Source organism: Camelus bactrianus, chromosome 5 (assembly GCF_048773025.1).
Source record: "Camelus bactrianus isolate YW-2024 breed Bactrian camel chromosome 5, ASM4877302v1, whole genome shotgun sequence".
NCBI classification, from domain to species: domain Eukaryota; kingdom Metazoa; phylum Chordata; class Mammalia; order Artiodactyla; family Camelidae; genus Camelus; species Camelus bactrianus.
Genome location: NC_133543.1, coordinates 58,969,727 through 58,996,683, shown reverse-complemented (window position 1 = coordinate 58,996,683; position 26,957 = coordinate 58,969,727). Strand labels below are relative to the sequence as shown.

The 26,957-nt window shown below is 34.9% G+C and overlaps 1 protein-coding gene across 5 annotated transcripts in view; it reads left to right on the top strand.

Annotated features, from left to right (window-relative positions):
* The window catches only part of SESTD1 (SEC14 and spectrin domain containing 1), a 118,054-nt gene that overhangs the window by 29,593 nt on the left and 61,504 nt on the right, over positions 1-26,957 (top strand). For 2 of the 5 annotated variants that reach the window (XM_074363976.1, XM_010959979.3), the window contains exons 2-5: positions 8,505-8,596; positions 11,332-11,440; positions 22,089-22,179; positions 25,536-25,649. In XM_074363976.1, the coding sequence (XP_074220077.1) occupies positions 8,542-8,596; positions 11,332-11,440; positions 22,089-22,179; positions 25,536-25,649 (369 nt within the window). In that variant the 5' untranslated portion in view covers positions 8,505-8,541. Of the gene's footprint in view, positions 1-8,504; positions 8,597-11,331; positions 11,453-14,598; positions 14,693-22,088; positions 22,180-25,535; positions 25,650-26,957 lie in introns of those variants that run through there. The other 3 variants (XM_045520401.2, XM_074363977.1, XM_045520400.2) reach the window with 3 other exon arrangements.

Here is a 26,957-nt window from a genome sequence, read left to right as displayed (position 1 = left end):
GTTATGGATAATACTGCTATGAACATTTTTGGGTAAGTTTTTGTGGGGACATATTCTGAAAAATTATTAACGTGTATAGAAATAATAGTTCTCTGTTATTTGTGTGTTTTTAGTTTTGATTTTATTATGCAGCAGTATAGTGTAGTTGTGCAGCTCTGTGCAGGGTTTTAGGAGCCTGGATTTGATGTTCCACCTCATTGACTTAGAAGGGGGAATCTATGTGTGTAGACCTCATTTTCTACTCTAGATTGAATGTGTGTATCCTCCCAAAATTCGTATGTTGAAAACTGGTTTCCAGTGTGATGGTATTTGGATAGGGCCTTAGGAAGTGGTTAGTACTCTTATGAAAGAGACCCCTGGAGAGCTCCCCTCTGTGGATCAGGAAGTGGGCAGACACTGAATCTGCCTGTTCCTTGATCTTGGACTTCCCAGACTCCAAAATTGTGGGAAATAAATCTCTGTTATTTTTAAGTCACCCACTTCATGGTATTTTTGTTATAGCAGCCTAAACGGAGCTGTGAGAAATAAATTCCTATTGTTTATAAGCCATTCAGTTTATAGTGTTTTTATTATAACAGCCCAAACATATTAAGAAAGTTTTCCTTATCATTATCAGTAAAATGAAAAAGTTGGAGTAGGTGCTCTTTATGGTTCTAAGTTCCTGGTAATAAATCAGCTAATTTCTGTATGACCTTGGGCACATTACTTCTGTGTGCCTCAGTCTTCTCATCAGGAAAAAATGGGGATATTAATGGTAATTGTATGTTGTTCTGAGAATGAAACACTATTCTTGAAACAAACTGTCAAGCTGTGTTACTTGTAATAAATTTGTGACCATTTTATTGTGTTAGTCCAAGAAGGCCTTAGTGGGAATGCTTTGACTGTGGCCTCTGTGGAGGATCAGTGATAGTAAACCAGTAATTGGTGGAGGAAGGAAAATTTAGTTGCTAAGAATAGTTGCCATTTACTGAGTGCCTACCATTCAGGAGTATGTGTCTTATATTACTTTGTTCCGTGTGATAGTGGTGGGACATTACACTAAAAAAGTCAAAGGATGTGTAATATGTTCAGTGTTGTTCTTGTAGTTTTACCTCAAAAAATACATTACAATGTACTTTTTTTTTTTTAAGTGGACTTTTAATCTGGTGGAAAATAACTCATGTCTCACTGGCTTTGTTCTGCTTGGGTAATGCCATAATAATTTCCATTATCTGAGCTGTTTTTACTCTTTTTAGTTAACTTAAACTTTTTTTGAACTTAAACTTTTTAAACTTTGTTTTTGTACTATGTTTTTAACTTTCTTTTCAGTGTGGTGTTTGGTATGTACCAAATGTTTTCATTACATAAACAAAAGAACTTACTGTACCAAAATCTTAATTAATGTTTTTTTATATATATATAAATATATATATATATTTTTTGTGTATATATATATATAAAAATTCATTTGAACAAAAGTACTCTTTTAGTGCTATCCAACATACAAACAATTGGATGCTAAAAATTAATTTGTATGCCAGTTATTTGGAATTAGAAACCTGATGTTACATCTGAGCCTCTGTTCAACTTTATTCGACTATTACAGGTCTGAATTAGATACAGTCTGAAATTAGCTCAATAAAAGGTATGTATGTTTGCCAAGTATAGAGGAAGAACACTTTTTTCTAGGATAAAGTTCAGTAGAGAAGAGGTTTAATGATGACCCAGAGAAATTTTGAGATAGAGGAAGGTAGGAAACACCTACAGCAGGTGAAGAGTAGTTGGGATCTAGAAATAAGACCATGAGTTTGTAAAGTTAATATGGTGGGTTGTACTTTACCTGATGATGAAGACCTACCTAGCCAGGTGAACTCAGTGGACACATCCATTGCCCTGGAGAAGGAAGTGTCCAGGCTTCTTGGAGCTCAGTGCAGTACTCAGATGCAGAAACCATGCAGGAAGAGAGTGCACCTCAGAGAGCTCTGGCAGCAGGTAAAGAGGCTCTAGTTGTGGGATGCTCTATAGCTGGGGATGCCAGAAATATCTTTACCTTACTGGAATTCCACAAGCCTCATTCAATTCTCTGAAGCAATATTCCTTTTTTCTTTTCCTGCTCCAATTTTGGTGAAGAAGCAGTCAAACTCCTGAGAATTTATCAATTAACACAGACAGGAAAAGCCAAAGATTTGAAAATTTCATACAGTTAAGGACTTTTGAAGCTGGACCTTCAAAAATGAACGTTTACAACTGCTGAGGACTTGATAAAATAGCTAGAGAGGTGAGGAAGTCCTCAAAGAACTGACTTCCCTGTGCTTTTGACTGTAAATATGTGTCAGTGGCTCCTGCTGAGAAAGGACAGGGCAGCAAGGGTAGGGGTAGCTGCTTATCTTGTGGGTTTCAAAAAAAATTTACTTTTATTGAACTACAGTCAATTTACAATGTTGTGTTAGCTTATATTATTTTTGAAAAGGGTTTTTAAGTGATAGGCTATCATAACCCTTAGCTTTTGAATTTTTGAAGTATAAATACAGTGTAGCACTTTTAATGTCCCACTGGACCTTTAATATAGAATTTTCTTGTTTTTCAAGGTAGATTGTATTTTCGAAGAAAACTCAAGGCTTTCTCTTTCCCTTTCTTTACTCTGTTTCTTCTTTTCCCCCTCCTTCACTGAATAAGCTAGGTCCTGAGCCATCTGTAAAAATGGTATTATACGGTGATGCTTTAACTTTCAATTTTATTTAGAAGAATTACTGTTTTGGATAGGTCTATCTTGTTGTGAAAGTTAACCATTTTATCATTTTCACTTAAAATCTATACAGAAGGATTGTTGTTCTTTCACTTAGAGCTGTAGATATTATTGTAAAACCAGATTAATAATCATACACTGTCACTTGCAATAACAAAAAAATGACATATTTTCAACTGTTGATCTGCTTTACTGATATATTTTTCCTAAAGTTGAGTAATGTTTACTTCTGCATGACTTTATATATGGATACATAATAGCATAATGGGCCCAGTTAGGTGGTAGTGAGTTCTTCTGTGTGCTGTTTTGCTTTAATTTCTAAAGATTGCTCTTGCTTCGTAACAATACTTGAAGGTATTCCTCATCTGAACCTAAGGACAGCTATAGTATTTCTTCTGGAAATACAAGGCTAAGGAGCCTGTGTTCTGATTTTGTTCATTGCCCTATGTGTCTACATGGTGTAGACTTATTAGGGATGATTTAGTTAGCCAGCCTCAGGCTATCCTAATGGGTTTCACTGATTGTTAAAAATGCTTTTCAAAGAATCTAACTACATTTTCCAAATAAACTGGTTGATTTATACTTACTGAGAGAGTAGTTCCAGTGCACCCACTCATATCATCAATTACAATCTCTTATAAAGTATAATTTGCCTAGTCTTGATTAAAAGGCCTGCAATTCTTTTTTCCTGCTGCTTAACAAATCCTCTGCTGCCCTCTTATGGCTGCCCATTGGTAGCAGCCATTGAGGTCCACTTTACCATCATCATGGGCCTGTCTTTCTCTGGGGTCCAGTAATTTATATGGCTGCTGGATCTGTGGGAGACTGTCCCACTAGAAGAACCTGCAAGGAGCTGCTTTGAAGGAAAAGTATTCACAGTGTGATCTACGATTACATCACAAGGTATTGACATTCAGGTAATTGTGATAATGTAGAGCTCCTGGGGTATGTATTTTACTTTATTGTTTGTTTCGTGTTTGTTCATTTGTTCTTTCATTTATCCATTCATTAATTAGATGTTTTTTGAATGCCAATGCTCAGCACCTTGCCTTGCCTCCATCTAGTAGGTGCTTATTATAGATTTGTTAAATGAGTGAATGAATGAGTAAATAAATAAAAAGATAAATGAGACTTGGTCTCTGCTCTTGGGGAGACAAAAATAGCAATTTAACTGCTTGGTTGCCCTAATTTTCTTTTTTTAACTCTTCAAGATCTTGAGAAAGATGTTCAAACTAGAAGATAGATACAAATATCAGATGAAACTTAGTTTCCTTCTATTTCTGAGAATTCATCATTCCTAACTGTAGAAGGGCTGTTTTAGATAGGATTTATTTTGCACCTAGGAATGATACTAATTTACTTTGATGTTTCTTGCTTTTGGTTGAAGGTAATGTGCAGTCATGGTTGCACATTTTTCTTTATGTTCATCGGTCTCCAGGGCACTTCACCTGCTATAAACTCTGGCTTTCTGCCTCTTTTGTATATAATAAATTGTGACTTAAAATAGGTCATTTTAAATGACCATATATGAAATGTGACATGTTTGTGTTAAGCATGTTGTGAATTGTTAAATTCTACCATTTTTAAACCTGCTTCTCTTGGCAAGTTTTTTTAAAAAACTTGTTTTCCTTGCCACTTTTCATTAATTCTTACCAGGTATATGTCCATCATTGACTTTATTCCTTCTTTGATAGTACAGTTCACTCAAATATTTTTAGGTTGAATAAGCTGCTTATGAAAAATAATGATCTATATCTACCCATTGGAGAAGAGCATTAGCAGATACCTCATGTTATTTAACATTTATTGTGGTGATGGTAGTAGATGGTTGTATTTTGCAAGATTTTCTGTTTCTTTTGTATGTTTTGTACATTATTTTAATTATTCTATGAATCAGAGATTAGGCAGATTTGGGTTTTTTTGTTTGTTTGTTTCTTATGTCTGTGTTAATGACTTGAAAAATCTAAAACAAATAAATTTTAAAAAACCAAATTGAATTGGAACTAGTAGTACAGTAATCATTGCTTTTCATTACCCATCAGTTTTATAACAACGAAAGAGATTAATGGAAAGGAGACTCTAGAAGGGAGGAAGATACAAAGAGTAAATCTTACAGCTTTCATCTCTTGACTGCTTCACAATTTTATCTATCAGTTTAGTTGATCTTGGCCCACACAGCCAAAAACCTATTATTTTTCATTATTTTAAATTACTTTTTCATCACTTTCAAGATGTTCTTTTAAAAAAAAAAAGCTGTTGGATTAAAAAAAAAATTTATTTTGCCATGCTGAGGTGGTTTTCTGAAGTCATGGAAAATTTGGATAAAGCATCTGTCTCTCAGGAGACTGATAAAATGTAAGAATGCTTCCGGATGTCAGAGCCTGCCAAGATAAATCTAGACCAGAGACTGAAACCATCGCCCTTTTGTGCTTTAAGTATTTGGAGAACACAGTGGTGAATATCTGGCACTTGTTGGCATAAAATTGATAACCTGACTTTCGAGGCTTGGGTAACAGGTATGACTTGAAGGGTCACCTGCAGCTATCATTATGTATGCTTTGTAGGATCTTTTGAATTCCAGATGTTATTTTCTCTTGGGCACTGGTTAATTGCGTTTTATTGTGGCCAGGCTTAAAACTTCTGTGTGTTGATGGACATTTTCATTCAGAATAAATGGCCACAGATCAAAACAAACAAACAAATAAGCAAACCCAACCACATAGAAGAAACTGCAGCATGGAGTGGTTGCAGATATGATCTACCAGACTCTAAAAATTGCAGTTTTGCTGCCTGTACCAGTCGAGTTTCTCCATTGACTAAAAGATAAGCCTGCTCTAGCTAATTTAAGGGGAAAAGGAATTTATTGGAAGGATCCTATATAACTCACAGAATTTCTATATATATATATATATATATATATATATATATATATATATATATATATATATATATATATATTTGTGGTATATGTATTATTATATATAATTCTCTAGATTTTTTAAATTTTACATATAGCTAGAACTCCATCTAACTCAGTTGGCGAGATGTCACTGGATGTTTTCCAAAATTGTTTTATTGGTAAGCTGATAGTGTGATGTGTGAACATTGCTGCTGGAACCAGATTCCCTGGGTGTGAATCCTGACTTCCCTTCTTACTAGCTTTGAGATACTGGGCCACATTTAACTTACCTTTGTAAGCCCTACTGTACTTTTCTGTGGAGTTAATAATAGTAGTTACCTCACAGAAGTATTTGAAGAGAAATTAATCTAAGTAAATCATTTAGAACAGTGTTTGCCTTGTGGTAAACACTTGGTAAATGTTAATTTTCGTAATCATTATTGTAAGGTTTTCATATGTGGTATTTGACAAGCTGGTCACAAGAGAAAGGGACCTGAGATGTGTCTGAACCATCTGCTTCTTGTAGAGCTGGATAACAAACTCATCAGGTCAAGATAATGATCTGGAACCATGAAGTGCTACTATTTTAGATTAAAAATGTAAAACGTGAGCTTTCGCCTCATTCTTCATGCTAGATATCTGTTAGCATGGGCTGATACAGAACAAAAATGAGAAAACAATTGTAAACAAATATTCAAGGATAAAACTTGCAAAGAATGTATCATATTTACTTTGAGAGCATGCTTTCTTTTGTAGACAGGTGCAAAATAGTAGTGATTTGTTTTTAGTTGTATATGCAAAAGCTGTAAAATAATATACTTCTTTAATTAGTCTTGCTTATTATTTAGTTGCATCTGACAAGTATTAAGACTAGATTCTTTTTTTTTTTCTTAAAAATCTTGAAATTTTTTTTTTTTCCAAAAGGCAGGATTGTGACTTGAGTTTAAGCTCTAGCTGACAGCACATTGTTTGAAATGGGATAAGTTCATAGCGAGTGTTTGCTGAATAAGTAATATACTTTCATATAGAGACATTTTCTGCTCTGCTGGAGAACTATTTCCAAAAGCGTATGCTTTCTGGTAATAGTAGTTAAATTAATTACATTGTATCGCATATTTGAAAGACCTAAGAGAGTAGGTCTTGAAAGTTCTCATCACAATAAGAAAATTTTTGTAAGTGTGTGCTGTGTGCTAGATTTATCGTGGTGATCATTTAGCAATATATACAAATACTGAATCATACTTTATATCTGAAACTAATACCATTTTATATGTCAGTTATATCTCAATAAAAAAAGAGGAGGCTGTTTAAAAAAAGTATACTTTCACTAAACAATCCAATTTTACAGTGTCCTCCAAAAAACTCACTATGTAGTGATGTTAGGTGGATGTCAGGTGGGACAAGGGAAGGAAGGATAAAATGTGATGGAGAATACTGTTTCAGACATGAAACTAAGTTTAGGTGGATAATATAATAGAACCTTTCATTTTCTTGTTCTGTTTTGTTTGAAAGGTCCTGCTTTTTTTTTTTTTTTTTTTTTTTGAAATCCTGCTTTGATAGTGTACTAGGCTGGCCAAGCTTCCAGATGCCTGTCAAGCCAAAGCTCCCATTTAGGGGAAACTGTGCTGCCCTTAGCCTTTGCTGTATGCATAGTCCCATTTTGTATTTAGACATAACCCCTGGCTTTGCCTGAGTGGACACTGGAAAACTAAAGCAAGATAATAGGGCTTGGTACAGAGAGATCAATTGAGCTAACCAGATTTTTCCCTGGAGAATTTAAAATACAAAATGTGGAGTAATAGAGATAGTTAACAGTGGGGACAGAAATTAAAATAGTGTATTAGGAAATATCTTCAGGTAAACGTGAGGATAAGATGTGTTACCATGTATTATGCGGAAGCAAAAAAATATGAGAAATCTGGGAAAGCCATTAAATAGTGGATGTTAAAGAATCAGATGTTTGGAATTAAGTTGTGTCACTAATAAGGAGAGTACTAGAACATTGCCTGTTTGACTGATTGATTCATTCAACAAATAATATATTTAGTTACTGCTGTGTACCAGACACTGTTCTAGCCCAAGAGCATTGCTCTGAAAAGCAGTTAAGCCAGTGATTCTCAACTGGCTGTTACTTTGCGTCCGAGGATATTTAGCAATGTCTGTAGACGTTTTGGTTGTCACAACTGGGAAGAAGGAATGGTGTTGGTGTTCTAGTGGGTAGAGGCCAGAGGTGCCACTGAATATTCTACAGCGCACAGGACAACTCCTTACAAAAAAAGAATAAATAATCTGACTTAAAATGTCAATAATGCTCAGATTGAGAAACCTGGGTAAGCTGTAATAAGTACAGGCATACCTTGGAGATACTGCTAGTTGGGTTCCAAACGACGACAGTAAAAAGTAAATACGTCAGTAAAGCGAGTGTCATGAATTTTTTGGTTTCCTGGTACATGTGAAAGTTATGTTTATACAACACTGTAGTCTGTTAAATGTGCAATAACATATTTAAATAAATAACATACATACCTTAATTTAAAAATTTATTTTATTAGTAAAAAATGCTAACCATCATCTGAACTTTCAGCGAGTCGTAATCTTCTTACAGTGATAACATCAAAGATTACTGATCACAGGCCACTATGACAAATATAATAATAGTGAAAAAGTTAGGAATATTGCAAGAATTACCAAAATGTGGCACAGAAACACAAAATGAGCAAATGCTGGTGGGAAAATGGCCCCAGCTTGCATAACACAGGGTTACCACAAGCCTTCAATTTGTAAAAACAGTAAAGGAAAGCATAAAAAAATGAGGTATGCCTGTGGATATTTCATAGAGTAATTATCTTGTAGTAGACATTTAACTTTCTGTGTTTTCAGAAAGGAAGATTTACTGGAGGAAGTTTACTGGAGTGAAATGGAGGCCTCCGTAATATTACCCATTCTGAAGAAAAAACTAGCCTTCCTTTCAGGTATGTTTTCTTCTTAAGATTGTTAGTTTTTATTGTATAAACTTGTTTAAACTTTTTTTATTTGATAAGTTTTACAGAAATGCATTTCATTTTTCTGTGAAGGTTTTGTTTTAAAGGTATTTCTGAGACACTTTTTACTCAGAGTGGATAGCTATGCGAGCCAACTCTGTCACTGTTGGTACTTGGCAGGCCAAATTTTATTCTGTTCTGCAATTTGATTAAAATGACCTCTATAAGGTAAATGTCATGATGTCTCACTTCTCATATAAAAATGAAATAATTAATACAGGCTGAGAATAATTGACTAACCAGCATCTAAATTAGTTTCTGAAATACAGAGTGATTCGTTTTTATGATAGCTTCCGTCCTAGCTTTTGTCTTCCGTCTTCATACAAGGAGGAGTTATGAAATATACGTCACATGATTTTCGCTTTCTACTGTTCAAATTTGGATATACAGGCTTGAATTTACTGCCAGTTATTAACCCAAAGTCTACATGAACTAAGAAGAGTCAAAAGAGAAGCTTTCAGATATTTGACTAGTGTGAAAGCAGTGGTGACATTGAGTGTAGCGACTTTCTGGAATTTTAGATCATTGAGTAAATTTGCACATGTTTTATAATAGGTACTATGGCCCACCTATTTAAGATTGTTTATATTATTTTGCTCTTTCTCACTTACTCTTTTTAGATCCTATCAGAATTGATATTTAGGCTACTAATGTCCTTTTTCAATGTACATTGTATCTCTCTGTAAATTGACATGTTTTTCTAGTGTAGATTATAAAGGACAAAAGAAGATACTGAATTCTACTAGTATTATTGTTTCTTTATTTAATAGTATTTTCTTTTTTTAAAAAAACTTCTTCCCTTACCAGTTGACATGTACATTCTATTTTTTTAATGATATGAATGGTATTGTAGGAAATGTTCTTATTCATAGTTTGTGCATTTTGTACAAGTTTAGCAGTATAAATTCCTACAAGTGGAAGTGTTAAAAGACTTTACATTTAAATTTTTGTTAGGTTTTGTCAGATTGCCCTCTAATAATATTGCTTCAATTGTTATTTTTCCCACCAGTGTGTGAAAATGCCTGTTTGCCCATACTGTTGAATATTAACTATTTTTAAAAAGTCTTTATTAGTGACTTTTTTGCATTCTTATCACACTTGTCTCTGTGCAGCATTTGACTGTGATGACCATACCTATCTTGAAAATCTTTTTCTTCGTGGCATCTGCCTTCTTTTGCATGTACACTGGTGATTATTTTATTGTCCCTTAGTGAAAGCTGAAGGCATGAAATTAAATGCTGTCCTGATTGTTACACCTGTCCTCTGCAGACAATTTCACAGTGGGTCAGAATGCTGCAGTCCAGATATGAACCTATTTGCAAATGTTTAATGCAGGGATCAAGCTTAGTGATTTTCAAGGAGCAAATGAAACTTTTCTTAGCCCAACTCCTCTTGACTTTCTCTGTTGACTGTTAATTATTTCAACTAGTAATAATAGAGAAAAAAATTTCAAACCAAGAAAATCATTCAGGGGAGACCGTTTAAAAACCATGGGTACACCATTAAAAAAAAACCTGTATGCTAAACAAAAAAAATTTGCAGTTAAAGTTGAACCATTTGAAATTGCCATTTATTGAGATTAAACAAGGTGGTTGAATATCAGTAATTTATATGTTTAACCTGATAAAAGACAAATCGTTTATGGTTGGTACATCATGAATTGCATCCTTGTCATTCATAGGAGTCATTTTTTTCATTTCACTCCTTTCAGTTTTTAGTGTTAGAGATCATACAGAATTGTTTCTTTTAGTATTTGCTGGTTTTTTAAGCTTCTAAAATTGCCATGAATGTCAGTTGGGTCAAAAGATGGGCTTCAGTGTGAAAATCAATCATGTGGGGAACTTTCAAAGAAGCTATGTGGGTATTAAAGTATTGATTATATTCTAATGCTTATGGAAAATTGAGGAGGACTTGAACATCCATGAAATGTTGAACATCCATCAAATCTAAGTGCTTTCCACTACCTGGCTTTCAGACTTCTGTATCCAGGTCCCATACACTGCTCGGTCGCAAAGGGCTTTTCCCTTTATTGCCTCATAAGCAAAGAATGCCTGTCTGACCTTTGTGAGTTTAGATCACGCCTCATCACAGAGTGTTCTTATGACTTGGTTTATAAATTCTACCCATTTTTCTTAAGTTTTAATTTTTCTGTGAAACTTTTTACATTTATCATAGCTCTTACCATTTTCTCCATTAAAAATCCCTTTTAATAATATTTTATATGTTTTGTACAACACAGCTTAGCAAATAAACTGTCATATTTCATTCTATTTATTATGTCTTAAAGCTTTTTTTCCTAGGTTGGTTGGAAATTTGTTTTGTTTTACTTGTAAATACTTACTGTGCTAGGCACACAATAGGTATTTGATGAACTGATTTGAATAAGAAGCAGACTAAATGGAAGAAGTTAAACAAAATGATAATTGCTGTGTTTAAATGAAGATTTCATGGGTGAACTTTTTTCCTCTTATTTTTTCCAAATTTTGAATAATTTTGCTATACTACTGTAAACATTTACAATGTATAAAATAAACAGCCATTAGATAGTTTTTACTGGTGTCTTAAACTTGTAATTGTTTTAGTAACATTGGATCCAAATATATATTACTCATTTAGTTCTTTAATATCTATTACATGTTAAATTTATGTATATTTCCCCTTAACAGGAGGAAAGGACAGACGAAGTGGACTCATTCTGACAATTCCATTATGCCTGGAACAGACAAATATGGATGAGCTGAGTGTCACCTTAGACTACCTACTCAGCATTCCAAGGTGACTCTAAAGGTGTCTTTTCTTAAATTTCAATATGTTTTCATTTACTTACTAATGATTCCTGCTTTTGTTAAAGTATACTTTGCTATATTATTTTATGAGCAGTGAAATTATAATTGAAAACACTAGAATCAGTAATTTATGATGCCACAGCAGATAAAATAGACTTTATGCTCCTGATGCAATGAATGATACAGATTTCCAAAATGTACGTACTGTCAATTTTTAAGGAACACAAAGATTGAGCATCTGTCTATATCCCATGTAATTTAAGAAAACTTAGAGAAATGAATTCAGTAGAAAGCATCTTATATTTAGGTAGCTATTTCACTAGATATAAATATATCTATGTTTTAATATATTGAGTGAAGGCTATTTGGAGTTTAAAACATTTTTATATTAAATGCAAAATTTTTTAAATATTTTAATCCAAAGATCCTTGAATTTTTAATTGTTATGTTTCTTGAGTGAAGACAAAACTTAAACCTTTATATTTGCATAAGCCTACCCATTACTTCAACAACAAGAACGAAAAGCCCCCTCCCCAGCTTCTTTTCCCATATGTGGTATTTGGGGGCTGAAGTATGACTACATGTTAGAATCATCTGGAGATTTTTGTTTGTTTGTTTGTTTGTTTTAATTTTAATGCCTGGGGGTCCACCTCCAGAGATTCTGATATAATTGTTCTTGGGAGGCCTGTTCATCGAACTTTTAAAGAATTCTTTAAGCTTCCCTGGTAATTCTAACGTACAGCCAGATTTGCAAACCACTGCCATAAAGCACGAGAACGAGGACAGATTTTTTTTGTTTGCAAAATACAGAGGTGGTAAAAGAAACAGAACTCTCTCTTATATTATTGTTATGTTATGCTCTTAAGCTCCAAAAAGTGAACTTTAAACATTTTATTCAGAGCAAACAATTCTTTGTATCATTTTCTTTTATTATTATTGGAATTACTGACGTAATAGATTATTTCATTTTAAACCACCTTGCAGAATACAGGGTTAAAATTATATTTTAGAACAATTGACTTTAATCACATCTACTTTCAATATTGATCAATAAAGTAATGATTCTATTACTGATCACTTTTTTCAATATTGGGGAAATAGAGGTCTTCAAGTGAAAATTCTCACTTTTTTTACTTTTTTGAAAGGAAAGTTATCAGACCTCACAGTGTATTGGTATTGAATAGCCTTGCTAATTCTCTGAGCTGCTTGTTGCTAATTTGTATTATTCGTCATTAGATAATAAACTACTTTTAGACACATTGCTAACAAATTATGAAAAGATATTCATAGATCCATAGATGGTTAAAAGTAGTTGGGGAATTTAGAGACCATCTGAACCAACTGCCTTATTTTATAGTTGAGGGAATTGAGACTCAGAGGTTAGTTACTTTAGTATTACACAGCTAATTAGTAGAAGAGCTAGGATTGACATCTGCAGTTCCTGACACCAATCCAGGGCTCTTCATACTGCAGATGAATAGAGTACAGTGTAGATGCATTTTAGGTGAGGTTTTGAAGTTAGAATGTAATGCAAAAATTACTGATAGTCAGAATTATCCTTGAAAGATGCCTAAGGGAGGATTAGAGACTAATAACCTATTTTTCCATGAATATGCTAGTTTTCCTCCAGCATTGGGACATACGACTGAGGGTGGGTTCCAGTAGGCTTGTGATTAGGTTTGTGATAAGAAAATGCACTCTTATATATTAGAATCACTCTCAACCCCCCAAGATGCTCACACTGTAAGAGACACTGGATCCCTGAGATGGGCTAAGGGACTAGGAGTTTCAGTTTTGTCTCCTGTCTGTTCACTGCTTGTGTGCAAGCAGAAAGTACAGTGGAGGGCAAAATAGCTAATACTGTTTAAATTTTCTCTCACTCTCTTTCTTTCTTACATATATATACATGTAATACTCTTTCAGTATAAATTATACATGACTTCTGCATATCTACACATACCTGCCAGCTAGTAGAGAAGATAAAAGTTGAAGCAAGATGGAAGAACTTATTCTAGCAAGACAAAACAGATACCTGGATACTTTATTTTTGATAATTTTTCTGCTAAAGTTTGACTTTCTCAAATATTTGTGAAAGCTCTGAATTGTTAGCTGTCTGCTTTCTTGGATCAAACTCCTGTAACTTTGGCATTTAAAATGTAATTGGCAGCTTTCTATCAGTACTTGCCATTTCATTAGAGAGTTAGAGTGTTTTTGAGCTCTACATTGCAACTCTGGACAGCAGTTTATTATGTGCAAACTTAAAAACTGGCTTTTCTCCTTCAGAATGCCTACCATTCAAAAACCACTTTTAGATTGTATTATGAGAAATTTCAAATATACAAAAAAGTTGAAAGAATTGTACAGTAAACACCATTTGCCCATTGCTTGGAAGCCTGCAGCCAACATTGTACTGCTTTATTTTATCACATGTCTATTATGTGTTTTCCACCCCTCTTTCCATCCCAGAACTGTTTTTAAGTTTATCCTTGTCACATTGGGCTCAGCTTGAGTCTGGAAGGGGTTTCCTCTTTTAGTGTGTCTGCAGTTTTTGTGTCATCTGCTTGTGTCTCCCATCCCCTGCTGTTAAAGCTTACTCCTCCCAGCTGTGAATGTCTCTAGACAGCTCCAGCTGTGTATGTAGCTAGCTAATGTGGCCTCTTCTTTATAGGAGATGTCCAAAAATAGCCTTTTTTGGCAACGAACATGTTAACATTTTGAAGATAACACCTTTCAAAGTTATGTAAAAATAAAAAAAACTATTCAGTTTCTTACTTGTATTTTAGGCTTATTTTAATGACCAGAGACAAGGTGTGATACATACCTATTTTAAATGGGTAACAGTTGAAAATGGGGGCATTTCCTGATTCCTTTTCACACAGGTTGGCCCTAAGCTTTTTTGTTTGTTTCAGACTCTTGGGCTGAGAATAGAGGAGAGATTCAGGTTAATTGTAGCTTGATCTGAATACTAGGTTATGTTCAGGTAACTCCTTGTATTCAGATCTATGTGGAGTTCAAGACTAGCATTGCTGCCCCACTTTCTGTAAAGGGCTTTTACTAAAGAGTAAGAAAGACTGACACATTTGGGCCAACCCGAGTGTTTAATTTTAGGAGATTACGGTAAACAGAATTTTTCTTTTGTTTTCCCAGCCATTGCTGTACCTTTTAGACATAAACAACAAGATCAGAAATTATGAGTCCATGATTCAGAGAGCAGAGTCAAATCCAAGATTCCCTTATGGAGGTAAAGACAAGAAATATAAATTAATCTGTAAATCTTTTCATTAGAAAGTAAATATTGAGATTAGCACTAACAAAAGCCTCACAAGTAGGTGTTTATATCATTTCTTTATGTATTTCAGAATTTTAAATCAACAGCATATTCACACTGAGTGTGTAGAATGAAATTTGTTTCAGTACTATTATACAAAGTGATTATAAGATACTGAGACTACCTGCTTTTTAAAAATACATGGTAAAACATATACATCAGTGTTTCTCAACCTTTTTTCCCACTATTACCTTTGTAAGGAGCCCTTTTAGGTGGTTTTTCCTATTCGCTTCTTGGTGTCATAGAGTTTACTGCGGAGTCACAGTCTTTATAGACTGTGAGGTCCTTGAATGCAGAGCCATGTTTTATTTGTCTCTGTATCTACAATGCTCATAAAAATGATTTGGAGACCTTAGGTATTCGTTATATGCATATTGAAGGAACAAACCAGACTTAGCAATAGATATCATAGAAACGACCTAAAATAGATCATCAAAGGAAATACAACAACTGTATAGCTCTATAATTCTTTAAAATGGTGAAATTATCATATGAATCCCATACAAGTAGTTTTGTAACTACCAGAATTCTGTAGGGCATATATTCTGTATGTTCAGAATTTTAAAAAAACTATCTTTGGACATTTTATTTAAAGAAATTTATAGAACAGACAGAAGTGGAGGCCCACGGCCCTTTCTCCTCATCCCCAATTCCACTGCAGCGCTCCGTCCCCCACTTTTAAGGAGCCTCCTTGGAGCTTACAGCACTCTGCAGAGCAATTAGAAGGTAGTTTGAATATGTATGTGTGTGTGTGTGTGTGCGTGTGTGTGTGTGTGTATAAAAAACACTAATTTATCATTGATTTGTCTTTCTAGACTTTAAAAAGTTCAGTATAGTCTGTGAGGATGTGACTGGGATGGCTCTTCTCTGTTTTTTTTTTGTTTTTTTTTTTTTTTTATGGGATAAGCATCTAAGAAAGTTTGAGCCTGTGCCTTCCTTTTTTCTCCTCAACAAATGCACTTGTGGCAAATAGAGATATAATTGTGTTGACCTCTTCAAAGCACTGTAGTTAATTGCTCTGAACATGCTTTTTCTGTTCATGAGTGCTTTTTAAATACTCATTTCATTCATTCAGTGAATATGTATTGAAAACTTACAGTGTCCCATTTTAAAATGTGACACCTAAGGTATTATTTCCTTTCTTTGCTGTATTTTTTTAAACATTTTTTATTGAGTTATAGTCATTTTACAATGTTGTGTCAAATTCCAGTATAGAGCACAATTTTTCAGTTATACATGAACATACATACATTCATTGTCACATTCTCTTTTGCTGTGAGCCACCACAAGATCCTGTATATATTTCCCTGTGCTACACAGTACAATCTTGTTTATCTATTCTACTTTTTGAAATCCCAGTCTGTCCCTTCCCACCCCCCGTCCCCCTGGTAACCACAAGTTTGTATTCTATGTCTATGAGTCTCTTTCTGTTTTGTATTTATGTTTTTTGTTTTTTTTAGATTTCGCATATGAGTGATCTCATATGGTATTTTTCTTTCTATTTCTGGCTTACTTCACTTAGAATGACATTCTCCAGGAACATGCATGTTGCTGCAAATGGCATTATGTTGTCAGTTTTTATGGCTGAATAGTATTCCATTGTATAAATATACCACATCTTTTTCATCCAGTCATCTGTTGATGGACATTTAGGCTGTTTCCATGTCTTGGCTATTGTAAATAGTGCTGCTATGAACATTGGGGTACAGGTGTCATTTTGAAGTAGGGTTCCTTCTGGATATATGCCCAGGAGCGGGATTCCTGGGTCATACGATAAGTCTATTCCTAGTCTTTTGAGGAATCTCCATACTGTTTTCCACATTGGCTACACCAAACTGCATTCCCACCAGAAGTGTAGGAGGGTTCCCTTTCCTTCACAGCCTCTCCATTTGCCATATATTTTTAATTTTTTCTGTCTTCTCTGTTTCCTTTTCGAATGCTTAACTTCATGTAGTGGGATGGCTTAGTTGTCAAGCTGGACTAGTACAGCGGTAGCCAGGCTAATTTGTTGATACCAAGTTCAGACTTGTACACCATGCATTGTGAAGACAAGAAGGACTAGGTCTGCACTCTTAAGGGCAGTCTTTCAGCCTTAACTGCTATGCCAAGACCTTGAATGATTTGTCTCACCTTTTCGATTAATATTTCTAGAGCACTTACCATGCAAGGCACTTAGTTTTAAACTAAATACTTGTATTAACTCAATCTTCAAAATAAGGATAAGCTAGATACTACTATTACCCCTATTTCATAGATAAAGAAATGAGAGCAGAGAAATTAAGAAGCTTCCCCAAATTAATGAGCAGTACCTTTGCTTATATTCTGCTTGCTCTATACCTTGTTATGTTAAATTTTATTAGCTCCATTATATAGATACTTTCCAGAATCTTCCAGCTGTTGTCCAGACTTACAGCACTTTTCATTTCTGACTCTTTAGGCATTTAATCATAATGTGTTTAATAATTCTTGAATTTTTACATATATTATTTGTCTTACCTTAAAACAATTTTTCAAAGATGTATGTGGTTTCCCTAGTAACATTTAAAAAAAAAAGGTGATGTTTGTGAGTTTAAAGTAGTCCCCGCCTTTTCACCTTTCTGAGTGATCTTAAGCTCCTTGAGGGGAGAAACTGTGTTTTATAATTTGTAGTTTTTCATAGCCTTTTGCAGTACCTCATACTTAATCAGTGATAGGTAGTCACTGGGGTCAGTGGATTTGGGTTTCTCTTTTTTACTTTCTTTTACTGTTTCAGTTTCTTCAGAACTCTGTGTACTCAAAAGCAGACTGACTGAACATTCTCAGAGTATCTTACATTTTCTTGGAAAATCAAATAAACATATAGAAGTTGCAGCTCAGTAGAAGCTATTTTGATGGATGAGAAGTTTGTCTAGGCTGGTCTTGCTTTTATTTGAGAACTTTAAGTTAACAATGGACCTGAGAATTTCCTTATGGGTAATGATTGGGAGGCATTTATAAAAAGAATATCCTATATTTCAGGAAATAATAGGTTAATGGTAAGCCATTTAATTCTCATAACAGCCTTACGAAACGAGCACTATCATCCTTATCTCCATCTGACATATAAGGGAACTTAGGCATGGGAACAGTGGGTAATTTAAGTATCTAGACCAAGAAGATGTGGTAAAGTAGGGCTGGGAGGGGTTTTGGACCTGGCAGTCCGGCTCCAAGCCTGTGTTCCTAGTCACTGTTGCAGCTACCTCTGTTATAATCACAGTGCCATAGCTATTGATAACTGGTAATACTCATTCACGTTTAACCTGGATCTATCACAAGTGGTAGCCGACATATGAAAGTAACTCTGGTGAACATAGTACTATAATGGAAATGTTGAAAATCTTGTTTATTTGTTTTAAATATTTTCTTTCAACAGTATATTCAGTGTATATTTAAAATCATACCATTTTCTTGCTCAAAGAGAACTTACTGATCATCCTGTTATAGAATCATGGAATGTCAGGATTGGGAAGTACCTTAACAATCATCTAGACTAAGCACCTTCAGTCATCTAGACTAACCACTTTACCCATACTTAAATCCTCTTTATAGGAATGCTGCCAAGTACTTGCTAGGATGGATCTTGATCGGATTATTCTAATTCTGTAGAGATTCAACATCTACAGGAGTTACCTTTACATATTTCTCTCAAGTTTTGATTTTTTTTAATTCAAATTTGGATTTTAGGTCAGTTCTTCCTAATTGTAGAAAAACTCATTTATATTGTAGAAGAAACATCAGAATGCAGAGACTTAATGACTTGCCAAAAATCACACAAATTAAGCTTATAAGTCTTAGTCACTCAGTAAATATGTGAGATCCTACAGTGAGTTTCTTGTCTCATTCTAGGTGTTGAAGAAATGGGTGAACAAAGGCCCAGTCCTTGCCCTTATGGGCTTTATACCCTAATGATCAAATGAATATTATAAATGCACAGTATGTTGGATGTTCATGAGTGCTGTAGAACAGATAATGGAAAGAGTTAAGGCAGGGATGGAATGGGAAGGAGTGTGTGGCAGTGTTTTACACAATGGTAAGATAACATTTTACCAGAAATGATTGAAGTAAGGACCAGGCCCTACAGATAGCTGATGAAAGAGCATTTTAAAAAGGATGTTTTAGACACAAGGAGTAGTAAGTGCAAAGGCCCTGAGGCAGGAGTGGACTCAGCATGTTGTGGGATCAGTAAGGAGCGTAGTTGGGTGGAATTGTTTCAGAGAGCTTCAGAGGTTGGAGTCAGATCTTAGAGGACTGTAGGCCATGGTCAGGGCTTCAGTTCTGAATGAGAAGGAAAGCCATTGTTACATTCTGACTGAGGAGTGATGTGATGTGCATCACCTAACATTTTTAAAGTCCCTTTGTATTTAAAGCACTATGCTAGAATCTGCCATGTCAGTAAAAACAGTATTCTTGCTTTCTGGAAGTGTGCTGTCTAATGAAGGTAAGTTGTAAACAAGAATTATAAAGCATAACTGAGATTAGGGCCATTACTCAAGTATAAGCAGAGCTCTCTGGGTGGAAAAGGACCCCTTAGCTGTAATCAAAGGAATTAGTGAAGAGCTACAGAGTACTGAACCCAGAAAATCCGTTGATAGTCTCTTTCTAGTCAGAGTGAGTGAGCTTGTTAGGGAGCCTCTCCCCTCTTAATAGCTTTTTTAACTCAGTCACTTCACTCTTGAAAGGCTCTGATGGAGTAGAAACAAGGAGGCAGACAGGGTCTTAGTAGATTTTTTGTTGTTGTTACTGGTCTTAAAATGATAAACATGTTAATAGTAGTGCAGGAATTTATTTATATAGCACATCAGCTACTCTAACATGCCCTTTATAAGGGACATAATATGCTTCTAGATTAAGTATGTTCTTGTTAAAAACAATTTAAACCAGCACTCCACTTGGAGGAATGAAATTTTTAAAAAAATCATTCCTGTCAAGTAGTTGAAAGATCACTTGGTCTTGCAACTTTCAAATATGTAATATCTTTGGATTGTATGTTTTTTCTTTGTCTGTCTCAGTAAAATGTGAGAAAACTATGATTGTGTATTTTTAAGTACTCTAAAAGATAAATTTAGAGTATTTTATGCCATTAAGATCGCTGCACATGGTATTTGCAAGCTTCATTATTTTCTTTGTCTTAATACGCAGATTGATTTAGTGTGCTTTGAAATACTAAATATGTTGTTTGTGTAAAACTTACGTGTTTAACAAAATGATTGTTTAACCTGAGCCTCAAAGATATAGATGCCAGTGACAAGAAAGTGCCAGATTATGGGTATGGCACACTTCTCTTGGCTCTAGTCCTGAGCAGAGAAGGCCCTTCCCTGGACAGCTCTGTGTGTCTTAGCTCCCCTTCCTGCAAGTTTCCATAGTGCATTGCTAGAGTCCCTGAGTTGCTGCCACTTCTCTAAAGACCAACAGACGGCTGCCCTAATAGGCTGGTCTTTCTTGGGCTTGTATCTTCCCTAAGTCATAGTGTTCTTTCTTACCTGATCCCACAACTAGCAATTAGATGTCAGATTTGCTTCCCCCAGCAAGTCTTTATGTGCTGTTGCTAATCCAGAAGTGATCATTGTATTGCCTCACCCTTTTTACCCACTAAAGAATGCTTAGTGAATCCTTTTTTTTTATAATGCAAAATCCAAAAATAGAATACTATAACATTTTTATTAATATATGTCACTTATAAAAAAAATCACCCTTTTTAAAGTGTATAATTCAGTGGTTTTCAGTATATTCACAAGGTTGTGCGACCCTCACTCTCTAATTCCAGAGCGTTGTCATCAACCCTCAAAGAAATCATATACCCATTAGTAGTCACTCCTCATCCCATTCGCCCCTCCTCCCAGCCCTTGGCAGCCACTAATGGACTCTCTGTCTCTAGTGGCCATTCGTAAAATGGTATCATATGATATATGAGCTTGTGTATATGGCTTCTTTCACTTAGCGTAATGTTTTCAAGTTTTATCCATGTTGTAGCATGTATTAATACTTCATTTCTTTTTATGGTTGAATAATGCTCTGTTGAATGGATTACCACATTTTGTTTTTCTGTTCATCAGTTGTTGGACATTTGGGTTGTTTCTGATTTTGGCTATTATGAATTATGCTGCTATGAACATTTGTGTGCAATTTTTTGTATGGACATGTGTTTCGGTTTCCTTGTGTCTTGAACACTTCTCTATTTCCTTTGGAAGTTCAGCTTCTGTCCCTGCCTACAGAGGCACCTGTTCTTCTAAATCTTTCACAATATCATCGTCATTCTTGTTACCTTACTGTTCCTGTATAGAACTGGATGTCACTTCTCCAAGATTCCTCTTGAGGTTAATGTGAATGCTTGGAGTGAGTAAGGGAGGATTAGTAAAATTCCCTGGACTGTTGAATTTAAATCTCAGGAAAGGGTCTACTATTAACCTTTCCTATAATGTAGGTGATTGGGAGAACTTTGAGGAGAGATTTTACTACCAAATCCTTGACCTGCTAATAAGAAAACTATATTTTCTTCCACTGTGTTAGAGGAGGGCAGTTGAGATCCTTGCATTAAGCTGATTTTATAAGTAAAAATAATAATAATAATAATAATAATAATAATAATAATAATAATAATAATAATAATAATAATAATAAAGCTATGTAGTTTTTGGTCTTAGGATTAAGTTTTTCCACGTTGTTGCATTTTACTAGGGTAGTCTTCTAGGAAGTGTTTAGTCGGTACTGGAATAATTGAATATGATATATAACAACACATTTTCCAACACTCAAGATAATATTTTGTTGAGAGGCTAGTGAGACTATTTGAATGTTGCTTCCATTTCTTCTCTTTTTCAAAAGAACTCCAAGAAGCTCATTTTTAATGGTTTAATAATAGCTTACCTGTTTTAAACTATCACTTCACAAAACTTACACTTCAAGCAGGAAGGAGAGACAAGAACTATATACACACTTGGCGGTCATTAGACTTCACTGAGATCCCATTTTACAGATGAAGAAATTGAGAGGCTAGTGAGACTATTTGAATGTTGCTTTGATTTCTTCTCTTTTTAAAACATTGATTTACATGGTTTTAGGGTAATTTTCTTTCGAAATTAGCTTATTAAATTGTCAGTGTTTCCTGAAATGAGAAAAATAAATTGCTTGAGAAAACTGAGGATACTCTGAAGAATTTTCTTTATCGACAATGTAAACCAAACCAAGTGAGATTAATGCTGCTCCATTTATGATTCAGCTGTAAACTTTATTTAAGATTATGAAGAATAAAATATGAAGCTTGTTTTAATACTCTGATTTTGTTTTATTTCAGTGAAAAGTGTAAGGCTAGAGGATTTACTGTGATTGTGGACGGCAGAAAATCACAGTGGAATGTGGTGAAAACAGTAGTCTTAATGCTACAGGTAATTTTATTTTTGACTATCAGGAAATGGTCTTATTTTACAGCAATAGATAAGATGATAACAGCAAATGCATTTCATTTATTGGACTGTGCCCAGGCTTCTCAGGAGTGACCGAGTTCTGAAATGCACAGATCACTGTTGGACTGTTTAAATTCAGTTTTTACAGGTTAGACTCTTGAGTGGTAAAATAATTTTCAGCCACATTCCAAAGGTTTTGCAAATGATCAAAAATAATTTGTCATGTTTAAGTAATTTAAGCAAGTAGGCAAGTGAGTCTCAGAGTGTGAGGGCAGAGGATATGAGACCCACCTGGGAGCTTGTGCACACTGCAGTATCTGCCTCATCCCCCTTCTGTCCCTTGATACTATAGGCAGGGAGTAGGACTGGTTAAGTCTAATCTGAAAAAGCCTCTCAGGTGGTTCTGATAGGGTTCTCCTCTCTGTTCCCCTCTTTCCTCCGAAAATACCAGGAGTCATGATAGTCTTATATTTACGTCTAATCCCAAAGAAATGTGCTGGAGAGCTGTGTCCTTGGAGCTTTAGCAGCTCACAAATAAGTATTCCATAAATAGCTGTGGATACAGAGCCCCTCATTTGGTCCTAGTCTTGTGTTTTAAATTTCCTCGTGCTCCTCACAGAATACTTCTGTGATCCCTTGCCTGTAGTAGGTACCTAGTAGATGTTTGTTGATTTATTATGAGGGTATTGAGGATATTGTGATCTGAAGTAGAAAAATAAAACATTTGAGTGATTGAAAGGGGGTAGATTGCTCTCATGTACCTGGGTTTCCTTAGAAGGGTTTGTACAGAAGGTAAAAGTTACATGAATTAAATAAAAGAGATTATCTAATTTAAATGAAAGAGAGTGGAAAGGGCATTCTTGGCACGGACCCTGACTTACTGATAGCTCAGAAATTAAGTGAATGCAGTGAAAGGAGCTGATGGCAGGCCAATTGGGGGAAATATGTTGGCTGTTAAGTGAATAGTAAACATTCAGTTAGGTAAATACCAGTGATTGAAAGAAAGGTCAAGAATTCTAAATGAATTGGGAAATAATTGGTAGCTGTTTTAGGGTTCTGTGGAAAGGAATATAATTAAGAATTTTAAATGATAACTAAGGAGGATGATTCTTAATGGTTTATTTTTTTATTTGGGATGATTAGGAAAAGGATTCGAGGGATGGAAATGGTGATTTTAGTTTTTAGCTTTTAGTTTTTGTGCTTAGTGTGACTCAGGTACTGTACTCGGCTTGAGATGTAAATGTGATCTCATTTAATTTCATCCTCCCAGACTTGAGAAGCAGGTTCTATTATCCCCAAAGGTCAACTGAGGCTCAGGGATTTTACATAACTTACCCAGGTTCTCATGGTGAACATGGGAGAGAGTCACGAGTGGAATTCAGCACAACCTAAGCCCCAGGTGTAGGCTCTATCCTTTCCAAGTGTGTATTTACCAAGTGGGATGTTTCTGAGGTGGTCCCCACATTATCTACTCATCATCTTGTTCTTAAATGGTTGGCCTAAACCTTCGTCATTAGAATCACTCCTTTGGTTTGGAAAGGACATAGCTCCAGTGGATCAGTTTTTTAGGGAGCACAGGTTCATGTCCCATAATAACTTTCTGTCAGATGTGTTCCCGGCACTTTTATATTCCAAACCCTGAAGATTAACTCTTCTCTGTAAAAGTTGTTAAGATAACTACTAGGTGAGAAATCCATTCTATATTTAAATTGAAAGATTTTCTATCCTCCTCGTCAATGATAATAATTATTATAATTATATAACTTATTCAGTAGTGCCAGTTATGGTCTAGAGTTTGTCAGTGAAGTTTTATTGTTTCCATGTTGTTGATGGTGCTTTCACACTACAGCAACAGAATTAAAACAGTTGCAGCAGAGACTGTATAGACCTTCAGAAAGAATTTACTGACCCCTGGTCCAGAACATCTGAAACGGTGTGGTGGAACTTTAAAATCAGATCTGGTTTCTGTTCCAGCGCCATCCTTTACAACTCTGTTCCCTTGGACAAGTTACTTTAGTTCTCTGAAGCTCAATTCATTCTTCTGTAAAATTGGGAGAATGAGATCCACTTGTCGTGAGTTTATTTATTCAACAAAGGTTTTGGAGTATTTTCTGTATACCAGGTACTGCCATAGGCACTGGAGATACAGGAGTGACATGGTAGACAAGGTACCTGCTGTTGGGAAGCCTGTATTCTGTTTGAGGAGTCAGACAATAAGCAGTTAGGCAAATTACTAAATAATGTAACATCAGATCATGAATGCTATTAAGAAAAATACATTGTAAAAGGAGACTGAGCAGATGTTGCTGCTTTTAGGTAAGGGTGGTCAAGGAAGGTCTCTCTGAAGAGGGAATATTTGAGTAGAATCCTAAATAAACTGAGGAAGTAGTCCTTCTAGGCATAGGGCAAAGAACATTCCAGACAGAAGAAACATCAAGGGCAAAGTCCTGAGGTGGGAACAGACTTGTCACATTTCAGGAGATGCCAGAAAGTCATCGTGGCTGGGGTGGAGAAGTGAGCTAAGAGGGGAGAGGTGTGAGATGAAGTCTGAGAGGTCATTAGGGCCCTGAGCTTGGAAGGCTATCTTGGCTTTGGTAAGGGGTTTGAATTTTGTTGTGAGCATGAGAAAATGTGAAGCAAGGAGGCCTGCTAAGAGGATATTTCAAAAGGCCGACTACTTTGGGGATGTTAGCAGTGCAGGTGGTAGAAATGTAAGATATATTTTAAAGATGGATTCTGTGGGACTTGCTGGTAAAATATATGTGGAATGTTCATTAACTCAGTAAATGTTAATTTTCATTCTTCAGGTGATATGAATAACCATACCTAGTAAATGTGAAATAGTATTTGTCAAAGATTAGCTTTGTCCTCTTCTTCAAGTTAATCACACAGAATCTTGGCTTCTTTATATAATGGCTGATAAACTTATTTTGTGAGAAAATTGCTTTTAAATTATTGGAAGAAATTCTCCAAGGTGATTGTGTTAGAAAAAATTTTTTCATATCATAGAAAGGCCAAATTTAATAATTTCTCAGCTTAAAATTGTCATGTGGTTTAAGTATATTCCTATTAGAGAGATTCAGTAAAACAAAAATAATTCACGTGTACTGTCTGTATTGCTTTGTCTTTTGAAACCTTTTCTGAATCAACTTATCTTTTAAGTATTTCTTTATTACTATGTATGTTTTGAATTTTGGAGTTATTTATCCTATTTTGTTATTTTAATTATTTTCCAAAGGTCTCTTAATTACTCTGCCTAATCATGAATATCTAATAATTTGTACTGTTAGTAAGTTATTCATTTATGTGTATAATTTATAATTTTCTGTATTTTATAGAATGTTGTTCCAGCTGAAGTATCCCTTGTTTGTGTAGTGAAGCCAGATGAATTTTGGGATAAGAAAGTAACACATTTTTGTTTTTGGAAAGAAAAGGATAGACTTGGCTTTGAGGTAAATATACTCTATTAAAAAAAGCAGAAGTGTGTTACATCTTTAAAAACAGCAGTTTGCTGGAGTGATTTTGTCTGTTCTGCGTTGGATACTAAGCAATGCTTAAATCAGTGCCTAAGTAATGATTAATCTGCAGTTGAGGCAGGGAGAGTAATAGCTCACTGGTAGAGCATGTGCTTAGCATGCATGAGGTCCTGGGTTCAATCCTTGGTACCTCCCATTTAAAAAAATATATAGAGTCAACATTTCAGATATTTGTTGAATGAATTATGATTCTTTGTCAAAGACCACAAATGCTCTCTTATTTTCATCACTCTTTGTGAACTCTTGAATAAGTAGAACCTTTTTATTAAAAACATTTTTATTATATTACATTATTACATAATGAGGGGGCATTTAACTAATACTTGGAAATCCTAAACATTTAGAAAATGAAGCTAGAGCCTATTTTGTATGATGTCATAATTATTTTTTAGTATCTGATTTGATTTTGATACATGAACACATTTATCCATCCTTTCCTATTGACATAACAATCTCCCTCTTTTTGTGTGTGAAACAGTCCTTCAACAACATGGATTTCAACTGCACATGTCCACTTATAAGTGGATTTTTTCAGTAAATATATTGTCAGCCCTCTGTGTTTTCGGTTTTAATATCTGCAGATGTGGAGGGCTGAATATATTCATTGTACTGTGCCGTTTTATGTAAGGGACTTGAGCATCCATGGGTTTTGGTATCTGCAGGGTATCCTGGGACCAGTTCCCTGCGGATACTGAGGGAGGACTGTACATCTTATTGTAGATCAGAAAGAAGTCCTAAGATGGAATATAAATTTAAATAAATCTGTTGTATTTTTCCTTCCACAACCTATTTATCCTAGATTCCTAGTAGGAGAATTGATAGATACTAAACAAAGTGTGGAGGCATTGAAGGGTACAAAGCCTAACCCACCCCTGTAGAATATAGAGCCTTGGAATGTTTATAGGAGTCAGACAATAGACTCATTTTGGACTTTACCATACTACATTAGTCATTTTTATTTTTAATAAAGTCAATGTCAGTGTGTTTTTGGTAGTGAGGAAAAGTTGCCAAGGTATCTCAGATAGATTTAAGAAAACCTAGTTAATTTTTAAGTGAGATAGCTTGAAATGTCTTAGAAATGTGTGAGATTTTTCTTCATTTAAAAAGGTAAGTGCAATAAAATTCATCAGTTTTAATGTGCAGTTCTGAGAGTTCTGACCAATACAAACACATCTGTAACCATCATCACAATCAAGAAATGGGGGAACGTCACATCACTCCAGA